The sequence below is a fragment of the Pipistrellus hanaki genome (genome assembly GCF_964339955.1).
Source record: "Pipistrellus hanaki genome assembly, chromosome: 9".
In the NCBI taxonomy this organism is placed as follows: Eukaryota; Metazoa; Chordata; class Mammalia; order Chiroptera; family Vespertilionidae; genus Pipistrellus; species Pipistrellus hanaki.
Window position 1 is genome coordinate 51913866 of NC_140511.1, and position 23741 is coordinate 51937606.

Genomic DNA, 23741 nt, shown 5'->3' on the forward strand with positions numbered 1-23741 from the left:
ACAGATTGTACAGAGGAGGAAACTGAGGCCCTGAGGAGTAAGGGTGTGTAGTCCACTTTCCAGCAAAGATTTCTCTCTTTTTCTGTACCATGTGCCACCTTGGCAGTCTGGTGAAGTCCATGGATTCCCACTCAGAATGATGTTTTTAAGAGCATAAAATAAATTACATGAATGTAGACTCCCTTTCTTATGCCATATATGGAAATGATCTCAAAATACATAAAAAACCTAAACATAAGAACTAAAATAATACAATTCTTAGAGGAAAACATAAGAGTGAATATTATGACTGTAGATTAGGCAATAGTTTCTTTTGCCTTTTTAAAAACAACTTTCTTAAACTATAATTCACATACCATAAACTTCTTTCATTTAAAATATATACAATTCAGCCAAAACCGGTTTGGCTCAGTGGATAGAGCGTCAGCCTGCGGACTGAAAGGTCCCAGGATCGATTCCGGTCAAGGGCACGTACCTTCGTTGTGGGCACATCCCCAGTGGGTGGTGTGCAAGAGGCAGCTGGTCGATGTTTCTCTCTCATCGATTCTTTTCTAGCTCTCTATCCATCTCCTTTCCTCTCTATGAAAAATCAATAAAATGTATTTTAAAAAAATAAATAAATAAAAATAAAATATATACAATTCAATGCCTTTTAGTATATTTACAGAGTTTACAACCATCACCATGATGTAATTTTAGAACCTGGTATTGGTTTTTTGTTCTTTTAAAAACATTTTTAAACAATAAGGAGGATTTATTGGTTTATGTATAGAGATAATCAAATAATGATACCAATGTCTAAATTTTTCTCTGTTCTTTTCTTCTGACATTTTGCCTTTTAAAAAAAACAAACAGCTTTATTGGGATTCATTTACATAAAAACTGCTCATTTAGAGTATACAATTCAATCGTTTTTGGTATATTCAGAGTTGGTATATTCACCTAGGCAGCTGTTTCTTAGATATGCCATCAAAAGCATATGCCACAAAGGGGGGGAAAAAACTACATCAAAATTAAAAACTTTTGGCCATAGCTGGTTTGGCTCAGTGGATAGAGTGTCCGCCTGCAGACTGAAGAGTCCCAGGTTCGATTCCAGTCCAGGGTGCATGATCAGGTTGCAGGCTCCATCCCCTCAGTAGGGGGTGTGCAGAAGGCAGCTAACCAATGATTCTCTCTCATCATTGATATACATATCTCTCTCCCTTTCTGAAATCAATAAAAATATATTTAAAAATAAATAAAATCTTCTGTGCTGCAACTAATGCCATCAAGTTGGTGAAAAGGTAATCCACAAAATGTGAGAAAATAGATCTGATAAGGGCCTTGTATCCAGAATATACAAAAAACCTCTTACAGCTTAATAATTAAAAGATGAACAATTCCATTAAAGAATGGGCAAAGGAATTGAATAGACATTTCTCCAGAGAAGGTACACAAATGGCCCATAACAACATGAAAAAATGTTCAACATCGTTAGCCATTAGTGAAACACAAATCAAAATGCAAATCGATACCACTTCATGCTCAGTAGGTGGCTATAATACAAAAGACACACAATAATAAGAGTTGGAGAGTATATTGAGAATTGGAATCCTCAAACACTCTGGTGATAATATGAAATGGTGCAACAATTTTGGGAAACAGTCTGGTATTTCTTCAAGAGGTTAAACATGCAGTTACCCTATAGCCCAGGAATTTCACTCCTAGGTGTAAAACCATTAGAAATGAAATAGCCACACACAAATCTTATATATGAATGTTCATAGCAACATAATTCATAATAGCTGAAAAGTGGAAGCAACTTAAATGTCCATCAACTTGAATAAACAAAACATGGTATATTCATACAATATACTATTATTTGGCAATAAAAGAAATGAAGTCCTGATACGGGGTACAACTTGAATGAACTTCAAAAACTTTATGCTAAGTGAAAGAAGCCAATCACAAAAGACCACATGTTGTATGATTCCATTTATATGAAAGGTCCAGAATAGGCAAATCATGAAGACAGAAAGTAGATTAGAGGGCTGGGTGTGGAGGGGAGAAGAGTAAGAAGTGACTGCTAATGAGTATGGGTTTCTTTAAAAATAAATAAATAAATAAATAATATATATATTATTGATTTTTTACAGAGAGGAAGAGAGAGGGATAGAGAGCTAGAAACATCGATGAGAGAGAAACATCAATCAGTTGCCTCTTGCACACCCCCTACTGGGGATGTGCCTGCAACCAAGGTACATGCCCTTGACTAGAATTGAATCTGGGAACTTTTGGTCTGCAGACTGACGCTCTATCCACTGAGCCAAATCAGTCTCGGCGAGTATGGGTTTCTTTTTGTGGTGATGGAAATGTTCGAAATTTAGAATGTAATGATGGCTGCTTAATTCTGTGAATATATTAAAGCCATTAAGTTTGTATGTTTTCATGTTTATATGTGAGTTTTATGTTTATGTGAATATTTTAAAAGCAAAATACTTAAGAGTTCAAAGGAAATCAACTTTTAATATCAGAATATTTAAAAAATGTAGTATAGTAATATATGTGCTTCTTTATTTACATGTCAAATTATAAGAGGTAGCAGCAAGTCTATTAAATACCATAATCTTGAAGTGGCAATGAGTGAATATGGTATTTTAAGATTTAAGCAACAATGTAAAAGCAATAAGGAAATGTCGGATTTTTATTGATGAAAACTCGTAAGCACTGCTAATACTCTGGTTTCTTAATAATTGAAGAACTACATGGCCAATTTAAGCCTACAAATAGGAGGAAGTGGCAGATGTTGTGGAGATCCTGAAGGAATTGCCAAATTTTAATTAGAGGTCAATAAAAATAATGTTGTAATTTTTTTCCCTTTCAAACTCATGAATACCCTGAATTCTGTCTATAGACCCCTGGGGTCCACCAAGAGAGTTAATTAAAAAACTGGTTTAAAATCCATGCCTCCTGACACAAGTCCAGTTCTCTAATCCTACTCTTTTTTTTTTTCTCTCCTCTATTAATAAAGGGGATTAGATAGAAAAAAATGTTTCATGTAAACTGCTAGTTTGAGTCAGTGCTAAAAAGAGAGGGATCCAAAAGTTGCTTGTCTGGGAGTCCCTTAAAAAAAAAAGAGAGAGATTTTGATTGTGACCCACCTTTCTACTTCATCCTTTCCCTACCTTACCACCACCAAGCACTCACATGCATATAAGTCACTACCACCAAATGATGTTATCTTTTCTCCCTTCAATAGAGGATTTAGAGAAATAATTGTTGTTTAGAGCTCTAATGAAAATGTGGCTTTTTCTTAGAGGGAATATTTTTAAGAGTTTTTGTTTTGTTTTGTTGGTTTTTTTTTTGTTTTTTTTTTGTGTGTGTGTGTGTGTTTTGTTTTTTTTTTTAATGCCTGGCAAAACAGAAAAGCTGCTAGGAGATTGAATCAGTTGAAAACAGGGTAGGATAACTGAGCTCAAACCACTGATTTTAGGTTTTGCAGAAATGTAGCCATTTTTCAATTAAGGAGAGCCTACCAGGGCTTGCCATCTTCAGAGACAGCTGCTGATACACATGTGGTCTCATCATTGATGTTTCTCTCTCTCCATCTCCCCTCCTCTCTGGAATCAATTAGAAAAAAAAAATTATATATATATATATATATATATATATATATATATATATATTTATATATATATATTCATCCTAGATCAAGAGAATTGAGAGTGCAGTAAAAATGGAAACTGGGGAAGATCCAGAACCAGATCATCAGTTAGGATTTCAAACCAAATCCAGGTTAGAACCCAGTAGTCAAAGTCCAAAGATTTAGGTACAATACTCAGAGCAAGGATCAGGGCAAGCCACCAGTCAGAAACCAGCCAATAGAAGAGAGGCAATCAGATGAGCTCAAAGACTCTGGCAGATGAAGGTAGGTAGTCAAACACCTAGGGCAATGCTCCAGGAACAGGAGCTCTCTAGGCACTGATAGAGAGGGGCAAGCAGGTAAGACAGCTGACTTGAGGCTAGATAACAGGACAGCTCCAGTCTCAGGTCTAAAGTTTTGCTGATTGTGATTGGATCAGAACTTAATCCCTACAAGGCTAACTTGAACCTGCACAGAGGAGAGGAAATATGGGGCAGAGGTTGGGAATGGAAAAAGAGATGGAGGTGGAGCATCAGGTGCTTCAGATGGGCAAGATCCTGACAGATTATTATATATACACAGAGTAATATATAGATATTATTAGCCACAACAAAAATAGCTGGTGCTTATATTGTACTTATGCATTACTGTAGTAAGCCTTATATATGTTAATTTATCTAATCTTTACAACATACTTAATACTATTATTATGTTCATTAAGCAAAAGAAGAAACTAAGGCACAGAAAAGTTAAGTGATTTGCTCAAGGTCAAGTAACTAGTGAGTGGTAGAGGTGGGACTTCAAGGTAGGTGCTGGCTTCAGTCTTCCTCACTATACCATAGACCTCTTGGTGTGTGTGTGTGTATACACATTTTTTAATGCATGTGCATGCGCACACACCCTCACATATATACAGTGGTGTTGGAGCTTGTTTGTATTGGATCATCAGAGCCACATGTACACCTCTCTTCCCTGCTCCCCATTCAGTGGCATCATATTGGTAGCTTGAAATTGGCTGTGGTGGGATTATTTACAACATGGAAATTGGCAAATTAGAACATTTTTTTTGAAGGGTTGGCTTACCAGCATACCACTGGATATACATATCACATAGATACACACATCATATGGATAGGCATATATAATATACTAGAGGCCCAGTGCATGGATTCATGCATGGGTGGGATCCCTCGGCATAGCCTGCAGGGATTGGCCAAAACCGGCAATCAGTCCAACATCCCCCAGGAGCCCAAGCCCAGGCTGAGTGCTGTGCTGCTCCTGCTCATTCTGGCCCCACTGCACCTGCGCTGCCGTGGTTCAGAGCCCAGTTGGACATCCCCCAAGGGGTCCCACATTGGAGAGGATACAGGCTGGGCTTAGGGATACTCCCCCCCCCCCTCCCCCTGCAAAGCACTAATTTTGTGCACTGGGCCTCTAATATAAATATAACCAAAGTCAAATAAATTCACATTATGAGCTACAAATAAATTAAAAATCTGCAACTATGAAACAAATTTTTAAAATACTAAGTAAAAGAACCTGGCCAGTGTGGCTCAGTGGTTGAGCATCAACCTATGAACCAGGAGGTCATGGTTTGATTCCCCATCAGGGCACATGCCTGAGTTGCAAGCTCCATTCCCAGTAGTGGGCATGCAGGAGGCAGCCGATCAATGATTCTCTCTCATCATTGATGTTTCTATCTCTCTCTCCCTTCTCTCTGAAATAAACTAAGTAAAAGAAATATATTATTTTTCCTTGAATGTGTAATAACTTCATTTTGATGTACTATCCTTCACACCCAGCCTATCAAAAGGTCAAATAAAAAGATTTCTTCAGCCTTGGCTGGTGTGGCTTAATTGATTGAGTGGCAGCCAGTTAATGTTTCTCTCTTTCTCTCCCATTTTCACCCACTCTCTCTAAAATCAGTAAACACACACACACACACACACACACACACACACACATATATATAGGTTAATCCTCACCTGAGAATATTTTTTCATTGATTTTTAGAGAGCGTGGGAGGGAAGGGGAGAGACAGCAACACTGATGTGAGAGACCCACATCAATTGGTAGGGATTTGAACCTGGGAACCATCAGTGAGCCAAACTGGCTAGGACAAAACATATATATTTTAAAAAAGATTTCTTTAGAAGATACTTGCTATAAAGGGTTAAATTAAATTCCAGTATAAAAAAATGCTTTGATATTGCTCTGTGGACAACACTATGTGATAAGTCCCTATCAGTCCTATGTTGATATCATCTGCTATGTTGATAAAAGAAAAACTCTGATGTTTGTATTATGTTTGTTTTTCTGTTAAACTCATGATAGAGTCAGTACTGAGAATGATACATTACAATGTCTATTTAAGGTCTTTGCTGAAATGTGCCTATGGGTTGCTATGAATTTTAATAGAAAAACTCATTGCCTAGAGCTGCACAATTTTATTGTTTAACTTGATAAAATCCTCCAGATGTGGATTAACTTCCTTTGCTCAGAATTTATTATTGTTTCTTCTGCAGCGAAATGGGAAGTGTAAGCATTTTGATAAGTGGGCTGAAAGACTTCAAAATTTCACTGTACCCTCTTAGAGTGAGCCCCATTATGTGCTGTAATCTGATTTTATAACATGCTGCAGTTATAAACCAACACTAAAGAGATGGTCTTGCCACCTCCTCCAACATGGCATAATAAGTAGGCAGCTCTCCCTGTGCCCTTGGACCCTGCTGGCCAAATGAGTGGCACAGAGTGTGTGTGAGACTGGAGCTCTGGCTGGAGCAATGAGGACATGAACAGATTCTGTCCTGATGCTCTTATCATAATAGGCTGGATCAGCAGATAATAATAATGCATGGGGCTGGATATTTTTCTGTCTTAGCAAAACAAAAACCATGCTAACTCTACTCAGCCTCATCTCCTAATGCCTGGTGTTCTGTATTTAACAGAAATGTATCTTGGGTGAACAGGTCATTGGAAGGGATTCTGAGCACAGGCATTACTAGTAATCCTGCTGAGAGGCAATGGAGTCCATCCGACTGCCCTCTGGGGTTATGACTGCATCTCTTCAGCTCAAAGGACAGAGCTGAACACAACTGGCTTATTATTATTATTTCAAGTTTACATAAATAAAAAGGGATCGTTATGCATGAGTTGGAGGAAAGCAGAGCTCAAAGTAAATATATTCATGCATTTCATAAACATTGATGTGTTTCATAAATAGTTAAGGAATCAAATAAAAATAAAAGAGCTCAACTTGATGGAAACACTGTTACATTTTACCCCAAACCAGTTGAAGTGAATTTAAAAAAAACACACACACCTTCATTTTCTCATATACTGTCTTTGGATTCCTAAAATTATACTGGAATTATTTCAGAAATCCTAACATGCTACAGCATATTCGTTTATCTTGATAAAGCTTTTACAAAGTCATTTGGAAGACCAGTTGGCTGGTGTTTTTCCTGGCTTTATTGGTCATAATGAATTGATTAAGATTGGGAAGATCTCATTAGTAATAATGAGTACCCTGTTTGTGCGAAAACTGGAGAAGAAGAAAAAAAGAAAAAGACAAGCAGAAGATATTAGAGAATACAAAGTTATTAAACAGAGTTTGAGAGAGCAGGCACAAGCTGAGTTTTATTCTTGTTGCCATGTAACTTGTTAAACTTTTTATGGGAAATATGAACCTTGAAATCTATTATTATTACTAGTATCATTATTATTATTATATTTTCTTATTCTCCTATAAAATAGAAAATGGGATAATTATTTTTTTTCATTTTTTTATTAAGGTATTATATGTGTACATAACTTACCAATTCCCACCCCCCCCTACTCCCATACATGCCCTCCCTCCCATAGTTTTTTGTCCATTGGTTATGCTTATATGCATGCATACAAGTCCTTCAGTTGATCTCTTATCTCCCCCATATATCCCTCCCCTCCCCATTGTAATTTGACAGTCTGTTTCTTTTTTGTCTCTGTATCTATCTTTTTGTTCATCAGTTTATAATGTTCCTTATTATCCATAAATGAGTGAGATTATGTGGTGTTTCTCTTTCATTGACTGGCTTATTTCACTCAGCATGATGTTCTCCAGTTCCATCCAGGATGCTGCAAATGATAAGAATTCTTTCTTTTTATGTCAGCATAGTATTCCATTGTGTAGATGTACCAAAGTTTTTTGATCCAATCATCGCTGACAGGCACCTGGGCTGTTTCCAAATCCTAGCTATTGTAGATTGTGCTGCTATGAACATAGGGGTGCATATATCCTTTTTGATTGGTGTTTCTAGTTTCTTAGGATATATTCCTAGGAGTGGGATTACTGGGTCAAATGGGAGTTCCATTTTCAGTGTTTTGAGGAAACTCAATACTATTCTCCACAGTGGTTGCACCAGTCTGCATTCCCACCAGCAGTGCATGAGCGTTCCTTTTTCTCCTCATCCTCGCCAGCACTTGTTGTTTGTTGATTTGTTGATGATAGCTATTCTGACAGGTGTGAGATGGTACCGTATTGTCGTTTTGATTTGCATCTCTGTGATAATTCGTGACTTTGAGCATGTTTTCATGTGCCTTTTGGCCTTCCTTCTGTCTTCTTTTGAAAAGATTCTATTTAGGTCCATTGCCCATTTTTTAATTGGATCATTTATCTTTCTTTTATTAAGTTGTATAAGCTGTCTGTAGATGTTGGAGATTAAACCTTTATCAGTGATAACATTTGCAAATATGTTCTCCCATACAGTGGGCTTTCTTGTTGTTTTGGTGATGGTTTCTTTTGCTGTAAAAAAGCTTTTTATTTTTATATACTCCCATTTGTTTGTTTCTCTTTAGCTTCTATTGCCCTAGGGGCAGTATCAGCGAAGAAGTTCTTTTGGCATATGTCTGAGATTTTGCTGCCTGTGGATGCCTCTAGTATTTTTATGGTTTCCTGTCTTATGTTTAAGTCCTATGTCCATTTTGAGTTTATTTTTGTGTATGGTGTAAGTTGGTGATCTAGTTTCATTCTTTTGCATGTATCTGTCCAATTTTCCCAACACCATTTATTGAAGAGACTGTCTTGACTCCATTGTATGTTCGTGCCTCCTTTGTCAAATATTAATTGAACATATTGATTTGGGTTGATATTTGGATTCTCTGTTCTATTCCACTGATCTATATGTCTGTTCTTATGCCAGTACGAGGCTGTTCTGTAGTATTTTGTAACAATCCTTTGTATTTCTGTGGGGTCTGTTGTTATTTCACCTCTTTCATTTCTGATTTTGTTTATTTGGGTCCTCTCTCTTTGTTTCTTGGTTAGCCTGGCTAGAGGTTCATCAATCTTATTTATCCTTTCAAAGAATCAGCTCTTGGTTTTGTTAATCTTATGTATTGTTTCTTTGGTCTCTATGTCATTTATCTCTGCTCTTATTTTTATTATTTCATTCCTCCTGCTTACACTGGGCTTTTCTTGTTGCTCTTTTTATAACTCTTTGAGTTGTAGAGTTACCATTTTTTCTTTGTTTTTTTTTTCTTGTTTTTTTTTTTTTTTTTTTTTTTTTTTTTGCAATAGGCTTGTAGAGATATGAACTTCCCTCTCAAAACTGCTTTTGCTGTGTCCCATAGATTTTGGATTGTTGTGTTTTCATTGTCATTTGTTGCCAGGATGTTTTTAATTTCTTCCTTGATTTCTCTGGTAACCCATCCTTATTTAATAGCATGCTGTTTAGTCTCCATGTGTTTGATTTCTTTGGATTATTTTTATTGTAGTTGATTTCCAGTTTTATGCCACTATGATCTGAGAAGATGCTTGATATGATTTCTATCTTCTTGAATTTGAAGAGACTTTGCTTATGTCCCAACATGTTGTCTATCTTTGAGTATGACCCATGTGGACTTGAGAAGAATGTATATTCTGTGGCTTTGGGGTGAAATGTTCTGAAGATGTCGATTAATTCCATCTGGTCTAGTGCATCATTTAGGATTGATGTTTCTTTGATTTTTTGTTTAGATGATTTGTCCAAAGGTGATAGTGGGGTATTAAAATCTCTTACTATGATTGTATTGCTATTAATCTCTCCCTTAGTTATCCTCGAGCAGTTTCTTTTATATATATTTGGGTGCTTCTGTATTGGGTGCATATATGTTTACCAAAGTTATTTCTTCTTGTTGGGTTGCTCCCTTTAGCATTATGAAGTGGCCTTCATTATCTCTTGTTATGTCCTTCACTTTGAAATCTAATTGTCAGATATAACTATTACTACCCCAGCTTTTTTTTTCATTTCCATTCGCCTGGAAAACCTTTTTCCATCCCTATATCCTCAGTCTGTGTGTGTCTTTTTTTTCTGAAATGGGTTTCTTGTAGACAGCAGATATATGGGTCTTGTTTTCTTATCCAATCCGTTACCCTCTGTCTTTTGATTGGGTCATTTAACCCATTTACATTTAAAGTTATTATTGATAGGTACTTATTTGATGCCATTTTTATTCTATACCCCTGTGTTCCTTCTTCACTTCCTATTTCTTTATTTTTACAGCAGACCCTTTAGCATTTCTTGCATTGCTGGTTTGGTGGTGATAAATTCCCTTAGTTTGTTTTTGCCTGTGAAGCTCCTGATTTCACCTTCAATTTTGATTGATAGCCTTGCTGGGTACAATATTCTTGGATTCAGACCCTTCCTTTGCATGACTTGGTATATTTCATTCCATTCCCTTCTGGCCTGATGAGTTTCTGTTGAGAAATCAGTTGCTAGTCTGATGGGGGTTCCTTTATATGTAACTTTCTGTCTCTCTCTGGCTGCTTTTAAGATCCTTACTTTGTCATTGGTGTTTGCCAATTTAATTATAATATGCCTTGGTGTCGATATTATGGGATTCATTTTGCTTGGGACTCTGCGAGCTTCTTGGATTTGTGTGAGTTTTTTCTTCTCTATCTCAGGAAAGTTTTCTGTCATTATTTCTTCAAACATTTTTTCTATGCCTTCCTCAGTTTCCTTTCCTTCTGGAACCCCTATTATTCTAATATTGTTTTGTTTTGTACTGTCCCAAAGTTCCCTTAGGCTCTCCTCCTGCTTTTTAATTTTTTTTTCCAGAAGCTGCTCTAATTGGGTATTTTTTTCCATCTTGTCTTCTAGCTCACTGATGCGGTCCTCTGCTTCTTCTAGTCTACTCTTGATGCTTTCTATTGAGTTCTTTACAGTAGCAATGTCACTTTTCATTTCTTCTTGGTTCTTCTTCATTTCCTCTTGGTTCTTACTCATATTGTCAAATTTGTCTTCCATTCTTTTTAGCCATCTTATGATCATTACTCTGAATTCTTGCTCTGGTAGGTTGCTTGCCTCTAACTCATTTACTTCCTTTTCTGGTGATGCTTGCTTTTCTTTCATGTGCGGGCTGTTTCTTTGTCTCCCCATGACCTCTCTTTTCAGGATGTCTGGTTATGTAGTTCTCGCTCTCCTTTTCACCCTGTGGTGTGCGCTCGTTTGAGTCCAAGTGTTCGTGCTGCCTGGGACCAGCGTCCTGGGGCTCACAACTGCTCGGTGGTCGCTGCACCTGTCAGAAAATGAGATAGTTATTAATGTACACATAGATATATAGGTTAGGAATTACCTTAGAGATTGATTTTAAGCACTTTGCAAGTTCAAAGTATAATGCTTTCATTAGAACATTCATTATCTCTCTGCCAAGGGTGGGAGGGAATGGCATGGACTTGCCTGAATTCTAGATTATTGATGTGCCTGAAGTTTAGGTAACACAGCACACATACTATAATCCAAAAACATAAACCCCCCAAGAACTTTTATAGTGAGACCACCCAATACTTAACAATGTGCACTCAATACTTAAACAACTGATTTCACTGACGTTATAATTGGATCATTTGCATCCAGCATATTTTACCCATTATCATGTATGCTACATTTAACAATTGATTATTCTTCAATGGTTACAATGATGTAATATCTAAAATGTATAATAATTTTTTAAAATATATTTTATTGATTTTTTACAGAGAGGATGTGGGAGGGATAGAGAGCCAGAAACATCGATGAGAGAGAAACATCAATCAGTTGCCTCTTGCACATCCCCTAGTGGGGATGTGCTCATAACCAAGGTACATGCCCTTGACCAGAATCGAACCTGGGACTCTTGAGTCCACAGGCTGACGCTCTATCCATGGGCCAGGGCTAAGATGTATAATTATGTTTAAATTATTTAAGATAATTCCTTTGTTAGGATGCTCTTGGTGTTTAGAATCCCACATCGAAGATCTCCTAGTAGAGTTTGTTTTAGTATATACCATTATCAGGATGTGGTAGATACAGGAAGGCTAACCCAAAAACAAAATTGTATGGCTCTTTTGTAAGTCAAATTTAAAGTTCCTATGAAATTGATTGGAACATATCTATTCAGAATCATTCAGAAGGGACATGAATCCTAGGCCAGCAGGATTGGCCTGTTGTTTGATGGAAGAGGTGGTCAGTTGTGGAAGCATAGAAAAAGGACCATCTTTAGGACAGACATTGGTAGTACTCCTCCAAGTATTCTAGGCAAGAGAATCTCAGTCAAATGCCTCTGAATATTGCAACTCTATTGGCAAAGACATTCTCAAAGTGAATGTTTGGGGGATTATAACCAATGAACCTGCTGTGTTTCTAGCTCTTTTGGTATGACATGAATATCTGTGCCTATTGTGATGTTCATGAAACAGGCTATGAGAGCCTGACATCTTTATTTTTTTATTTTTTTATTTTTAAAAAATATTTTAAATTGATTTTTTACAGAGAGGAAGAGAGGGGGATAGAGAGTTAGAAACACCGATGAGAGAGAATCATCAATCAGCCACCTCTTGCACACCCCCACCGGGGATGTGCTCTCAACCAAGGCACATGCCCTTGACCGGAATCGAACCCGGGACCCTTCAGTCCGCAGGCTTACGCTCTATCCACTGAGCCTAACCGGTTTCGGCGAGAGCCTGACATCTTTATAAGTACCGCGCGCTAACCGATTGCGCCACTGGAGCCCCCTAGCCTGACATCTTTAAATGTTGAATTATTCTAATGTCCTTGGTTCTGACTCTAGGTTCACCAAACAACAGTCTAATTAGGATCTTGAACACCTACTTTACTCATGAGGGAAGAATGGGTTAGCCCCATGGATGTGACCTGTTGTGACATCCATTGCTTATTGAAAATTAATTAAGTGACTTTTCTGGATTGGTATGATTTTGGCAGAATGATTTGTTAAAGTATTGGTTTTATTTCATTTTCTCTATATTTTTCTCTTCTCTACATTCTAAAGGTAGTGAGGCCTCAAACTTCCTATCGCAGGGATTTTGGCAGCCCAAAAAGTAAAGGACAAAAAGTGATTTCAAGTTAGTGGTTTTTCCCACCTTCTAGAAAATCTAAGTTGATGTTGGGTGTCCTAGAGAGCTGGGAGAGAAAGGGTCTTAGGGAAGTAAGAGGCTTCTTTAGGAGTTTCTCTGAGGCTGGAGCTGGAGATGTCAGAGCCTGAGAAAGTGCAAGGCTTAGGAAGGAAATGACTGCTTGGAGTGCTTAGGGGAGCTGGATCATAGCATGAAGACTTTTGAGTCCCGTGCATCACAAAAGCCAGTGACCATTCTTGGTGGTCACTTGGACTACAACAGTGGACTTTGGCAGTAAACGGGCTAACAGTGTCTTTGCAAATAATTTCTTAGGTTTCATTTCCTCCATCTACTAGGATGGGGTCTGGAATGATTTGTTAAAGTATTGGTTTTATTTCATTCTCTCTATATTTTTCAAAGTAAGTTAATAGAAAGAAATGACTTTTCTTGCACATCTGAGTGTGGCTGAAGTTGTTGTGTATAGCTTATCAGGTTATGAACTCAGGTAATGGGAAACAAGCTTAGTCTGCAGGAAAATCAGGTGTTTGAACCTGAAAATTTGAGGGCCAGAGACTGGTCCATGATAAGAAGTGTCATTCTGTAAGGACTCTTGGATATATGTTACTTCCTTTTTGAAACAGTGGACACCTGCCATAAACACCTCCTCTATACATACACAACCCCTCTTGCCTTCACCACATTTTGATGAATTTCTACGAATTCTACCAACCTTGCAAATCTTTAAATTATCATTTTATACAATCTAGAAAGAAAGAATTGAGTTTGCTAAATAAAGGTAACTTTAATCACCGAATTAATAAGATTTTACTATAGGGTTTATCCAGCATATTTCATAGCATCTATTTTTTAAACTCTATTATGAAATAACTATAGATGTACAGGAAGTTGTAAATAGAACAGGGAGGTCTCATGTATCCTTCACCCAGTTTCCCACAGTGGTAACATCTTGATATAATCAACAGACTTTATTCAGTTTCAGATTTCACCACGTGTGCATGTATATGTTTGTGTATTCTATGCAATTTTACCACATGTAGAGATTCATGTAACCACAATCACAATTAAGATTTTGAACTGCTTTATTTCCACAAAAATCTCTCGTGCCCACTTAAGTTCCTCTTCTCCCCTAACCCAAATCCCTAGAACCACTAATCTGTCCTCCATCTCTATAATTTTATCATTTTGAGAATAGTATATAAATGAAATTATGTAGTATTCAACCTTCTGAGATTGTCTCCCCCCCCCACTTAGCATACTATATGTAATCTTTTTGAGATCTATCCAAGTAGTGTTTTTTTTAAAATTATTATTGCTTAGTAGTATTCCCTGAGATGACATACTACAGCTTAACTACTCACCCATTGAAGGGTATTTGGGTTGTTTCCCATTTTAGGCAATTATATATAAAGCTACAGTAAACATTCTTGTAAATGTTGACACAAATTTCTATTTCTCTGGATAAATACCCAGGAGTGTGATTGCTGATCATGTGGTTAGTGTATATTTAATTTTTTAAAAAATTGCCTAACTATTTTTGCAGAGTAGCTGTACCATTTTATGTTACCATTAGCAATATATAATAGAGCCAATTCCTCTGCCAGCATTTGGCTTTGTCACTGTGTTTTATTTTAACCTATGTTGAACATATTTTTGTTTTCCATCTGTATATCATCTTTATAGAAATGTATTTTAATGTCTTTTGCCCATTTTCTAATTGTATTATATGTTCCATACTGTAAATTTTTAAGCGATTTTTCTTTTACTAGTCCTCTGCAGATGTTTGATTTGCAATACTTCCCAAAGTACCCTTTGGTTTGCAAGCACTTTCTTCCAGTCTGTGTTTTATCTTTTCATCCCCTTGGAGGATCTTTTGTTTAAACTTAAAGTTTTTAAGTTTAATGAAGCCCATTTTGTGACTCTTTCTTGAATGGATTATGCTTTGAGTACGATATCTAAGAACTCTTCACCTAGCCCTAGGTTCCAAAGATTTTCTCCTTTGTTTTCATTTAAAAGCTTTATCTTTTGATATTTTACATTTAAATCGATGATCCATTTTAAGTTAATAGAAGGTGTGGGATTTAGGTTGAATTTCATTTCTTTGCCTATAGACATCCAATTGCTCTAGCACAATATGTTGAAAAGAATATCTGTCTTCCATTGAATTGTTTTTGCACTTCTGTTAAAAATCAGCTGTACTTATGTAGATCTACTATTCCATTAATCTATATATCTATCCTAATACCACTTACCACACTGTTTTGTTTATTGTAGTCTTAACATTTAAAATCCATTTTAAAAAGGCATTTCTCTGAATAATAACAATATTTATTTATTTATTTATTTAATTATTTTTTTGCAATACTTCCAAAATCCAATGAGATGATAATATTTCGCCCATTTTATAGATGAAAACACTGAGTACAGAGTCATTAAGTATCTTTAAGAGACAGATTTGGAGATCTAGCCCATACCATAGCCACTATGTTTTATTGCCTCTCTGAAATGAACAGATTTCTATCTCCTCACAGAATTGTTTTTTTCTGGACTCTACATTGGCATTTTGCCCTCAGTCTACATTGAGAGATGTGATAAGAAAAAACTCTATGAAACTTATTATTGCATTTACTGTAGGCAAGTTGATGAGGATATGGTTGACTATGTCACATGATGTCCTCTTTAGGAGGACAGATGGGAAAAATGTCTCTCAAATCTCAGTACCAGGAATAGATATATTTCTCCTGAATAAGTGGTTTGTTTTTATCTCTTGGACATTGTGAAACTGTATAAATGATTACATTTTCCACTTTGTGCTGGCTGCTAAAAAGCTCAGAACCAAATTGTCAGCCTATCTTTAGTAATGATGTGTACCGCATCTAATATTACTTCTGACTTCATTTTTTTTCTACCCTAATTTTCCCTTCTCCCTCATTTCCTCTCTAACTCGCTTTTTTTTTTTTTTACTTTAGTCTTTTTTCAAAATGAAAAAGCATACAAGCACTTTGTATAAAAAGTCAAATAGAAAGCTTTTAACATCAACAACAAAACAAAATGGCAGTCCCTTTGCCCCCTCCTCCCATCTCTGCTTTCTTCTCTTCAAAGCCAACTAGACTCATATCTTTTAGCTGTTTATTTTGGGGCTTATACTGGTTTTTTGATTGTTTTTCCCCCTTGACTTTTAGTTTTTAGTTTTTAGTTTAGGTATTACCTCTTGATTTCCTTATATGGGGGAAATATTTCATTTTTTAAATACCACACTCAACATACTCTTCACCTGTAACCATCCTTCCATTTTAAAGATATCACAATTTTGGTTAAACCTGTTTTTGGTGTTTACATTGTTGTGCCTATGGAAATATTGTTCCTAGATGAGCTGCTTCCTGTTCACTTTGCATCGTATATAATCATTTTGTTTTCCCCTAGGTTAATGATTGTCTCTTTTAAACTTCGGTTTCGATACAGCAATCACTAATTTCAACCAAGTCCTCTGACAGAATTATAAATCTCTCTGTTTGTTTTGTTTGTTTTCTCATAGACCTTTCTTCTAATGCCACCCTGAGCCTTTCATTGTCCAGTTCCCATCTGCACGGACTGCTTGCTAGGCCCCTGATCCATCTGTCATCCTGACACTTCCCTTTTTATTATTCTGAGCATTTCTTCTGCATCTCTCTTTTGTTGGATCTTCAGTTTCCTAAACTTCGTATTTTCCTCTTGATTTATTTACTCATTTGGTTTAATGGAGTTTATCCTGAGATAAAGCTCATGAAAGGTAAAAACTTTTGAGACCTAGCAGGAGTGAAATGTCTTTATTTTTTAACAGCAATTGGATGGTAGGGTATAGAATTCTAGGTTAGAAATAATTTCCCCTCAGAAATGTAAAGGCATTGCTTCTTTTCGTCCAGCTTCCCGTGTTGCTACTGAGAAGTTTGACACTAATACCTCCTCTGGGACTCCAGGCTGGTTTGTTTGTTTTTTCCTCCCTGGAAGGTTTTGAGGTCCTCTTTTCTCCCTAATGGTCTGAAATTTCATGATGACACACCTTAGAATAGGGTCTTTTTCATCCAGTGTGCAGAATGAACCTCAGCTGAAAACATTTCAATATGAACACACATTTCCTTCAGTTTTAAGAAATTATCATATACATTATTATTTTAGTAATTCCCTCCCCTCCATTTTTTTTCTGCTTACTCTTATACTTCTCCCGATTCAGTCATTGGATCACTCGAACTAATCTTATTTTCTTACTATTTTTTTTCCTCTTTCTGCGTGGCCAGTGTGGCTCAGTGGTTGAGCATCGACCTATCAATCAGGAAGTCATGGTTCAATTCCCTATCAGGGCACATGCCCAGGTTGTGGGATCAATCCCCAGTGTGGGGTGTACATAAGGCAGCCAATCAATGATTCTCTCTCATCATTGATGTTTCTGTCTTTCCTCTGAAATCAATTAAAAAAAAAAATGAGTGAAGCACTTAAATCCCCTGTGAATGGCCAAAGCTTATTGACTGTTGTGCTTCACAGTAATGCCATATTTCTTTTGGGGATAGGGACATCCAAATGTCATTATTTGAAAATTTTTTTCTCGCCGAGACCGGTTTGGCTCAATGGATAGAGTGTTGGCTTGGGGACTGAAAGGTCCCGGGTTCGATTCCAGTCAAGGGCATGTACCTTGGTAGCGGGCACATCCCCAGTAGGGGGTGTGCAGGAGGCAGCTGATTGATGATTCTCTCTCATCAATGTTTCTAACTCTCTATCCCTCTCTCTTCCTCTCTGTAAAAAAATCAATAAAAAAAAAAGAAATTTTTTTCTCTTCAGTTGGTCAGTCAATCAGATAAATTCTTTTGTGTGGGCATTTATAAATCTGACTTCTAGCCTTCTGGGAGGTTTTTAAAGGAAAGGGGCTAGAGGCTGGGGGTGAGGGAAGCTAATCATTCATTATGGAGCCTTCCATATAACCCCATCCCTCCTCATCTTCAGCTCTGCTTGGTGCACCAAGCCCAGATCCTTTGACCCTGCTTCTCAAGAGAATAAACTTCCTGGCCATGTCTAGAGTGGTGGAAGGGTAGTCACATGGCTGTGCTACGTTGGGAATAAGATCTTGGGATCTGCTGAAACCAGTTTGGCTCAGTGGATAGAGTGTCAGCCTCTGGACTGAAAGGTCCCAGGTTCGATTCCAGTCAAGGGCATGTACCTTGGTTGCAGGCGCATCCCCAGTAGGGGGTGTGCAAGAGGCAGCTGATCGATGGTTCTCTCTCATTGATGTTTCTAACTCTCTATCCATCTCTCTTCCTCTCTGTAAAAAATCAATAAAATATATTTTTAATAAATAAATAAATAATAAATAAATAAAAAGAAGAAAGAAAGAAGCGCTTCCCAGTCTATCAGCAGTTTAATAAGCAAGAGCGCTTTTCAATTAAAAAAAAAAAGATCTTGGGATCTAACCAGTCATTAAAAAGACTTTCAAACAATCTTTTCTTTTCATCCTTACCTCTTACTCCCTTCTTCAGGGGGCTTTGGGTACCTCTAATTTCAGAGTTTTCCAGCGTTCTGGGGTACAATTTATCTTCCTTCTTTCAGTCTTCTTTGATTTGTCCCAATATGAGCAAGCCAAAATCCTGATTAAGGAGCAAAACAAGAGTTTGAAGTCAAAGTCAGTGAAATGGTGCCTACAGTCAGATAAAAAATGATGAGTAAAAACCAATAAAGGCTTCTACAACTGGAAGAGTAATCATATTAAAGTCTCTGTCTTTGTCTTCCTTCTCTACATATTTCTCCATGTGACATTACTATACTTTGAGAAAATGTGCTGAAGAGGAATAGTTTCCTCTGCTGACCCCAAGCTATGCCCTGAGGGAGCAGCAAGGCTACCTGGAGGTTATAGAAAGGTTGAGATATGTTTCCAGGCTTCAGGACTAAGGTCAACAACAATGTGAGGATGGAATAGGTCCCATTTTATGTAGGTCTTGATTTAGAAATGCACAAGAGGGCCCGATGTCTTAAAGGGCACTAGGGAGGGGGATGGGTTGTGGTTTCCAGCCGCCCTGTCCAGTTGGCTTTTGAAGACTGGCTGGTCGATAGAAATCTACTGGTTAGGGACATTTCACTTTACTACACTAAATATAGTGGGCCTTTACAAAACTTGGAGGCCTTTTTACACAAAGAGAATGCTGTTAATATGCTCTCCATCCAAGGGCATGAGCTCTGGGTTGTTGTTCCAGTGGGATGTGCTGCAAGACTCAGCCAGACCAGCAATCTGCTGCCAACTTTGGCCCCTAGGGAGATTTCAAAAAGGAATGGTTGTGTCCCTAATATCACATTTAATAACCTTAAATAACGGTAGGTATAGCTTAGCTTCATGTAAGAGATGACTCAGAGTTGGTACACAAGAAATTTACTGAAGAAAAGAAGGAAGGAAGGAAAGAAGGAAGAAAGGCAGGCAGACAGACAGGAAAGGAGGAAGGAAAGGATTTTAATTCCCATTTATAGCTTTGTCATCCAGAAATTTTAGTGTAATACAACAACAACAACAACAACAACAACAACAACATTAAAATTTAAAGTGTAATATAGAGATTTACCATAAAAAGGTCTTGAAATCCTAGCAGGCAGAGGAACTTGAAGACCCAGTGGAGTCAGGAAATGACTTCACTCTCTGATGGTGAAAGAAAAGCAATGGGGGCAAAGGAAAGAAACAGAGAAACAAGATGGTGACTGCTAGCCAGAGGAATTTAAGTTCCCCTCCTCCCGGTGACACTGAAGAGATTCCCACAACTCTCTCAGCATCTGGAACTTATTTGACTCTGGGTGGAGAAAGGAAAGTGACAGCTGGTAGGACCAGTGCTTTCTGGAAGGAAGGGATAGAAAAGCTCAGGGCCTGCTGAAACCGGTTTGGCTCAGTGGATAGAGCATTGGTCTGTGGACTGAAAGGTCCCAGGTTCGATTCGGGTCAAGGGCATGTACCTTGGTTGCGGGCACATTCCCAGTACGGGGTGTGCAAGAGGCAGCTGATTGATGATTCTCCCTCATCAATGTTTCTAACTCTCTATCCCGCTCTCTTCCTCTCTGTAAAAAATCAATGAAATATATTTTTTTTTAAAAAAGAAAAAGAAAAAAGAAAAGCTCAGGGCCTGGCAACTAGAGAGCTGAAGAAGAAAGGAAATGATCATCAGACAGAAGCAGAACTGAAGGGCCTCCTGACTGCTTCTGGAATCAGCACATTCAGTGGTGTCCCCCCCAAAAAAAACGAAGTCTCCAAAGGAAAAGAAACAGTATCAATGCTACTGGTGAGGCCAATGAGTTTTCCAGACATAGATGACCCTGGAATTCTTAGTCTCTACATAATAGTCACACAAAGCCTTGTATGCTAGACAGTATTTTCTGTATGGAAAACAACAACAACAACAACAACAACAACAACAAAAAAAAAAAAAACCACACCCACAAAATACAACCTAATGTAACTGTTGCATAGTCCCACAGAAACCAACACTGAGATGGATATTTACATGCAGGAAGTTTACTGGGGAGTGCCCAGGGATTCAACACCAGAACAGGAGTGAGGGAAGTAGGATCAAATAGAAAGAGGAATTGAACTGCAATGGCGTCAGAGCAAAGGTCTGTCAGCCAATTCTGTGAGGAAAGAGGACTGAGAGCAGAGAGGGCTGGACCTTTATATGTGGGCAAGAACTAGTCGTAGATGTAGGCTGCCTCTCAGCTCTGGCAAGGCGACTCTCTTCAGCTGGGGACAATATCAGCAGAGAGACTCGCCTGAGAGCTATCAGCTGCCAACATTTCTAGCAGCGGAGGGAATGATTGCCTCAATCCAGAATGGAGAATCTGAGTGGCACACCATGGCATCTATTACAGCCTGCCCTTTGCACTGGATCCAGTCACTTTATATAATACGTTCTAGGAACAGCTCCTCTCAGGTCCTGGTTGGTCTCTTTCCCTGGGGAAACAGTGAGACAAACTACAGTTCCCTGCTACTGCTCCTAGTTTGAGGGTTGCAATTGGTATTCATTGTCTCACTGTTTTTCAGCCTATTTCTGTTTCCTGCACCCATGGTTCTATTGTCTAAATGGCTTATCTGGTGGGCCTCTGATACCATGCCCTTCTCAGGCTGTGGCTGCTCCATTTACTGTCAAAATTGGGCAAAGAAATACCCAATTACCAGCACTTCCACACCCACAGAGTCCAGAGTTGCTGGGACAAGAAGCATAAATACCACAAGTGGGTCACTGTGAGTGATGGTAAGCAGGGCTCAGGGTCACTCCTACTTCCTTCCTTCCGTTGCATTCCAGAACCATGTATTATGCCTTTTGAGAACATAGGTTCATATAATAGTTGTTAACTTATGGTGTATTCTGCAACTTGGAAGATGTTATTGAACCATATCACCTCCAAAGGGGAAGCTCAATTGCACCTTCAAAAGATGCAACTGAGCTTCATCACCTGTCAAGCTGGCAGTTTCTGTGAGTGTGGTATGAAATAGGAAGAGTGGATCCCATGCTCATGTGCCACTGTTACACCAGCTTCATTATGAAATGGATTCCTGGGTTCAATAAAAATATTACACAGGATTCCATATTGGCAGATCAAATACTCCATGTGCCCTTAGATGGTGGTACTGGTTGAGGCCCGGAGGGCAGGAAAGGCAAACTTCACATCCAAGATACATATTTATTCCAGTCAAAATTAATCACTGCCCCATCCAATGTAACTTGCTATCAAATGACTGGTTGTTCTCCTGGAAGAATGGTGGGATATTTGGGGCTTAGTGTTAGTCTCACTTGGTGGCAGGTTGGACAGAAGGAGGAGTAAACTGATGTAGTTGTAACAAAGGCTTCCAAAGACAGTTCTGGGCTCAGATGACCCTTCAGAGGAGCTCTTCTTTGAGGCAAGGGAGTCTGGATCCCTTATCCCCTATTATTGGCCAGTAAGAAGTGGCTGTCCCCAAGGAGAGGGGCATGATCTTAGACAAGGCACTTTCTTCAATTGAGAGAAGGCAATTCTTGGAGAGACACTCATCTAAGAGCTGTCAGCCAATTTCCATAGCCAGTGGGAGAATGAGTGTTTCAGTCCTGAAGGAGAGATCTAGGTGGGCAGCATACCACAAAATATACTACAAACTAAAATTTCTGTTCTAAATTTCACCTATTCCTAAGGTCCTGGAATGGGGATGAACTGGAGGAGAATATAGAATTGTGAGATATGTCACCTGCCAAATTTTATAGTTGATTATCAGGAAAATGTTATTGAAAACTGCATATACTATGATTTTATATATATGTAACCAAACTAAGAATTGAAACAAGCAAAACATTTAAAAACAGATCAACAAAAAACACAAATAATTCCTTTATCATAAGATTAGAAGCCCAGTGCATGAAATTTATGCACTGGAAGAGGGGTCCCTCAGCCCAGCCTGCCCCCTATCACAATCTGGGAGTCCTGAGGGGATGTCTGACTGATGGCTTAGGCCCACTCCCCACCTAAGCTGGCAGTTGGACATCCATAGCGCTGCTATGGAGGTGGGAGTTGCTGTGCTTGCCAGCCGTGAGCCCAGCTTCTGGCTGAGCAGTGCTCCCCCTGTGGGAGCACACTGACCACCAGGGGGCAGCTCCTGCATTAAGTGTCTGCCCTATGGTGATCAGTGCACATCAAAGCAACCAGTCATTCCACCGTTCAGTTGATTTGCATATTAGCCTTTTATTATATAGGATATACAGAATTTACAAAATTCTGCTTGCTTGCTTTTAAAATATTTATTGTTGTATAGACACAATATTTACATAGTCATATCAAGAAGTTTTGATACTATTTTAATTTTTGTTTTTTTCTTTCCATTAATATGCATTGTTCATAAATTTATTATTATTATCAACTCAATATTTTACCATAATAATATATCAATGTTTTAAAATAATGACTTATCCCCTCTATTTGGGGCATTTGAATTATCTAGTCACTAATAAGTAGTGCAGATATAAAAAAATAGTTTAAAATTTTTTCTCTTTTTTGATTGCTTTTGGGATTAACAGATATAGTCCCATGCTGCTTTTAAAAAAGGTTTTCCTAATTTTTAGTACTACAACTAATGTTCAAATACATACTTACCCATTATTATGCTTACATTGGACTTTTCTCACTTTTACTTTAGATGGTAGAGTGAATTGTTAAATCATCATTGTTTAAATTCAGTTTCCTTAATTATTAGTGAGACAGAGAACTTTTCAAAGTGTTTCTTTAATCTTTGTATTTTTTATTATTTATATTTTAGCTATTTATCTCTCCATAAAAGAATAGAGATCTTTTATATTTTTATCAGTCCCTTATAGACAATAAACTTATTTGACATTTATTTTCAGTGGTCTCTCATTTAATAGAGGCTTATTTACTCATTGCTTATTTCACCAATTTTTTTTATATATTAACTTATTGAATAGACTTGAATTTATTTCTGATTTGCTTAATTAGTCTACTTTTTAAAAGTAGTATTATAAGACTTTTCCGCCAAAACTGGTTTGATTCAGTGGATAGAGCTTCAGCCTGCGGGCTGAAAGGTCCCAGGTTCGATTCCGGTCAAGGGCATGTACCTTGGTTGTGGGCACATCCCCAGTGGGGACTGTACAGGAGGCAGCTGATCAATGTTTCTCTCTCATCAATGTTTCTCTCTGTCCCTCTCCCTTCTTCTCTGTAAAAAATCAATAAGATATATATTTAAAAAAAGACTTTTCCCCCTTAAAAAGTTAAGTAATT

At 37.8% G+C, this 23741-nt stretch overlaps 1 protein-coding gene and 1 pseudogene across 6 annotated transcripts in view; one reads left to right on the forward strand and one right to left on the reverse strand.

Moving 5' to 3' along the window:
- LOC311627464 (DNA-directed RNA polymerase II subunit RPB3-like) overlaps positions 1-23741 on the forward strand; it is a 61405-nt pseudogene that overhangs the window by 12332 nt on the left and 25332 nt on the right. The gene's annotated exons all lie outside the window — the stretch shown is intronic.
- The window catches only part of LOC311627468 (uncharacterized protein), a 228795-nt gene continuing 211910 nt past the window's right edge, over positions 6857-23741 (reverse strand). For 2 of the 5 annotated variants that reach the window (XR_014795918.1, XM_084893990.1), the window contains 3 exons: positions 19562-19635; positions 18472-18598; positions 6857-11155 (listed from right to left, as the gene is read on the reverse strand). Coding sequence is in view for 1 of the 5 variants with exons in the window: in XM_084893990.1 (XP_084750116.1) it covers positions 19582-19635 (54 nt within the window). In the remaining 4 variants the exon portion in view is untranslated. The remainder of the gene's footprint in view (positions 11156-18471; positions 18599-19561; positions 19636-23741) is intronic. The other 3 variants (XR_014795919.1, XR_014795921.1, XR_014795920.1) reach the window with 2 other exon arrangements.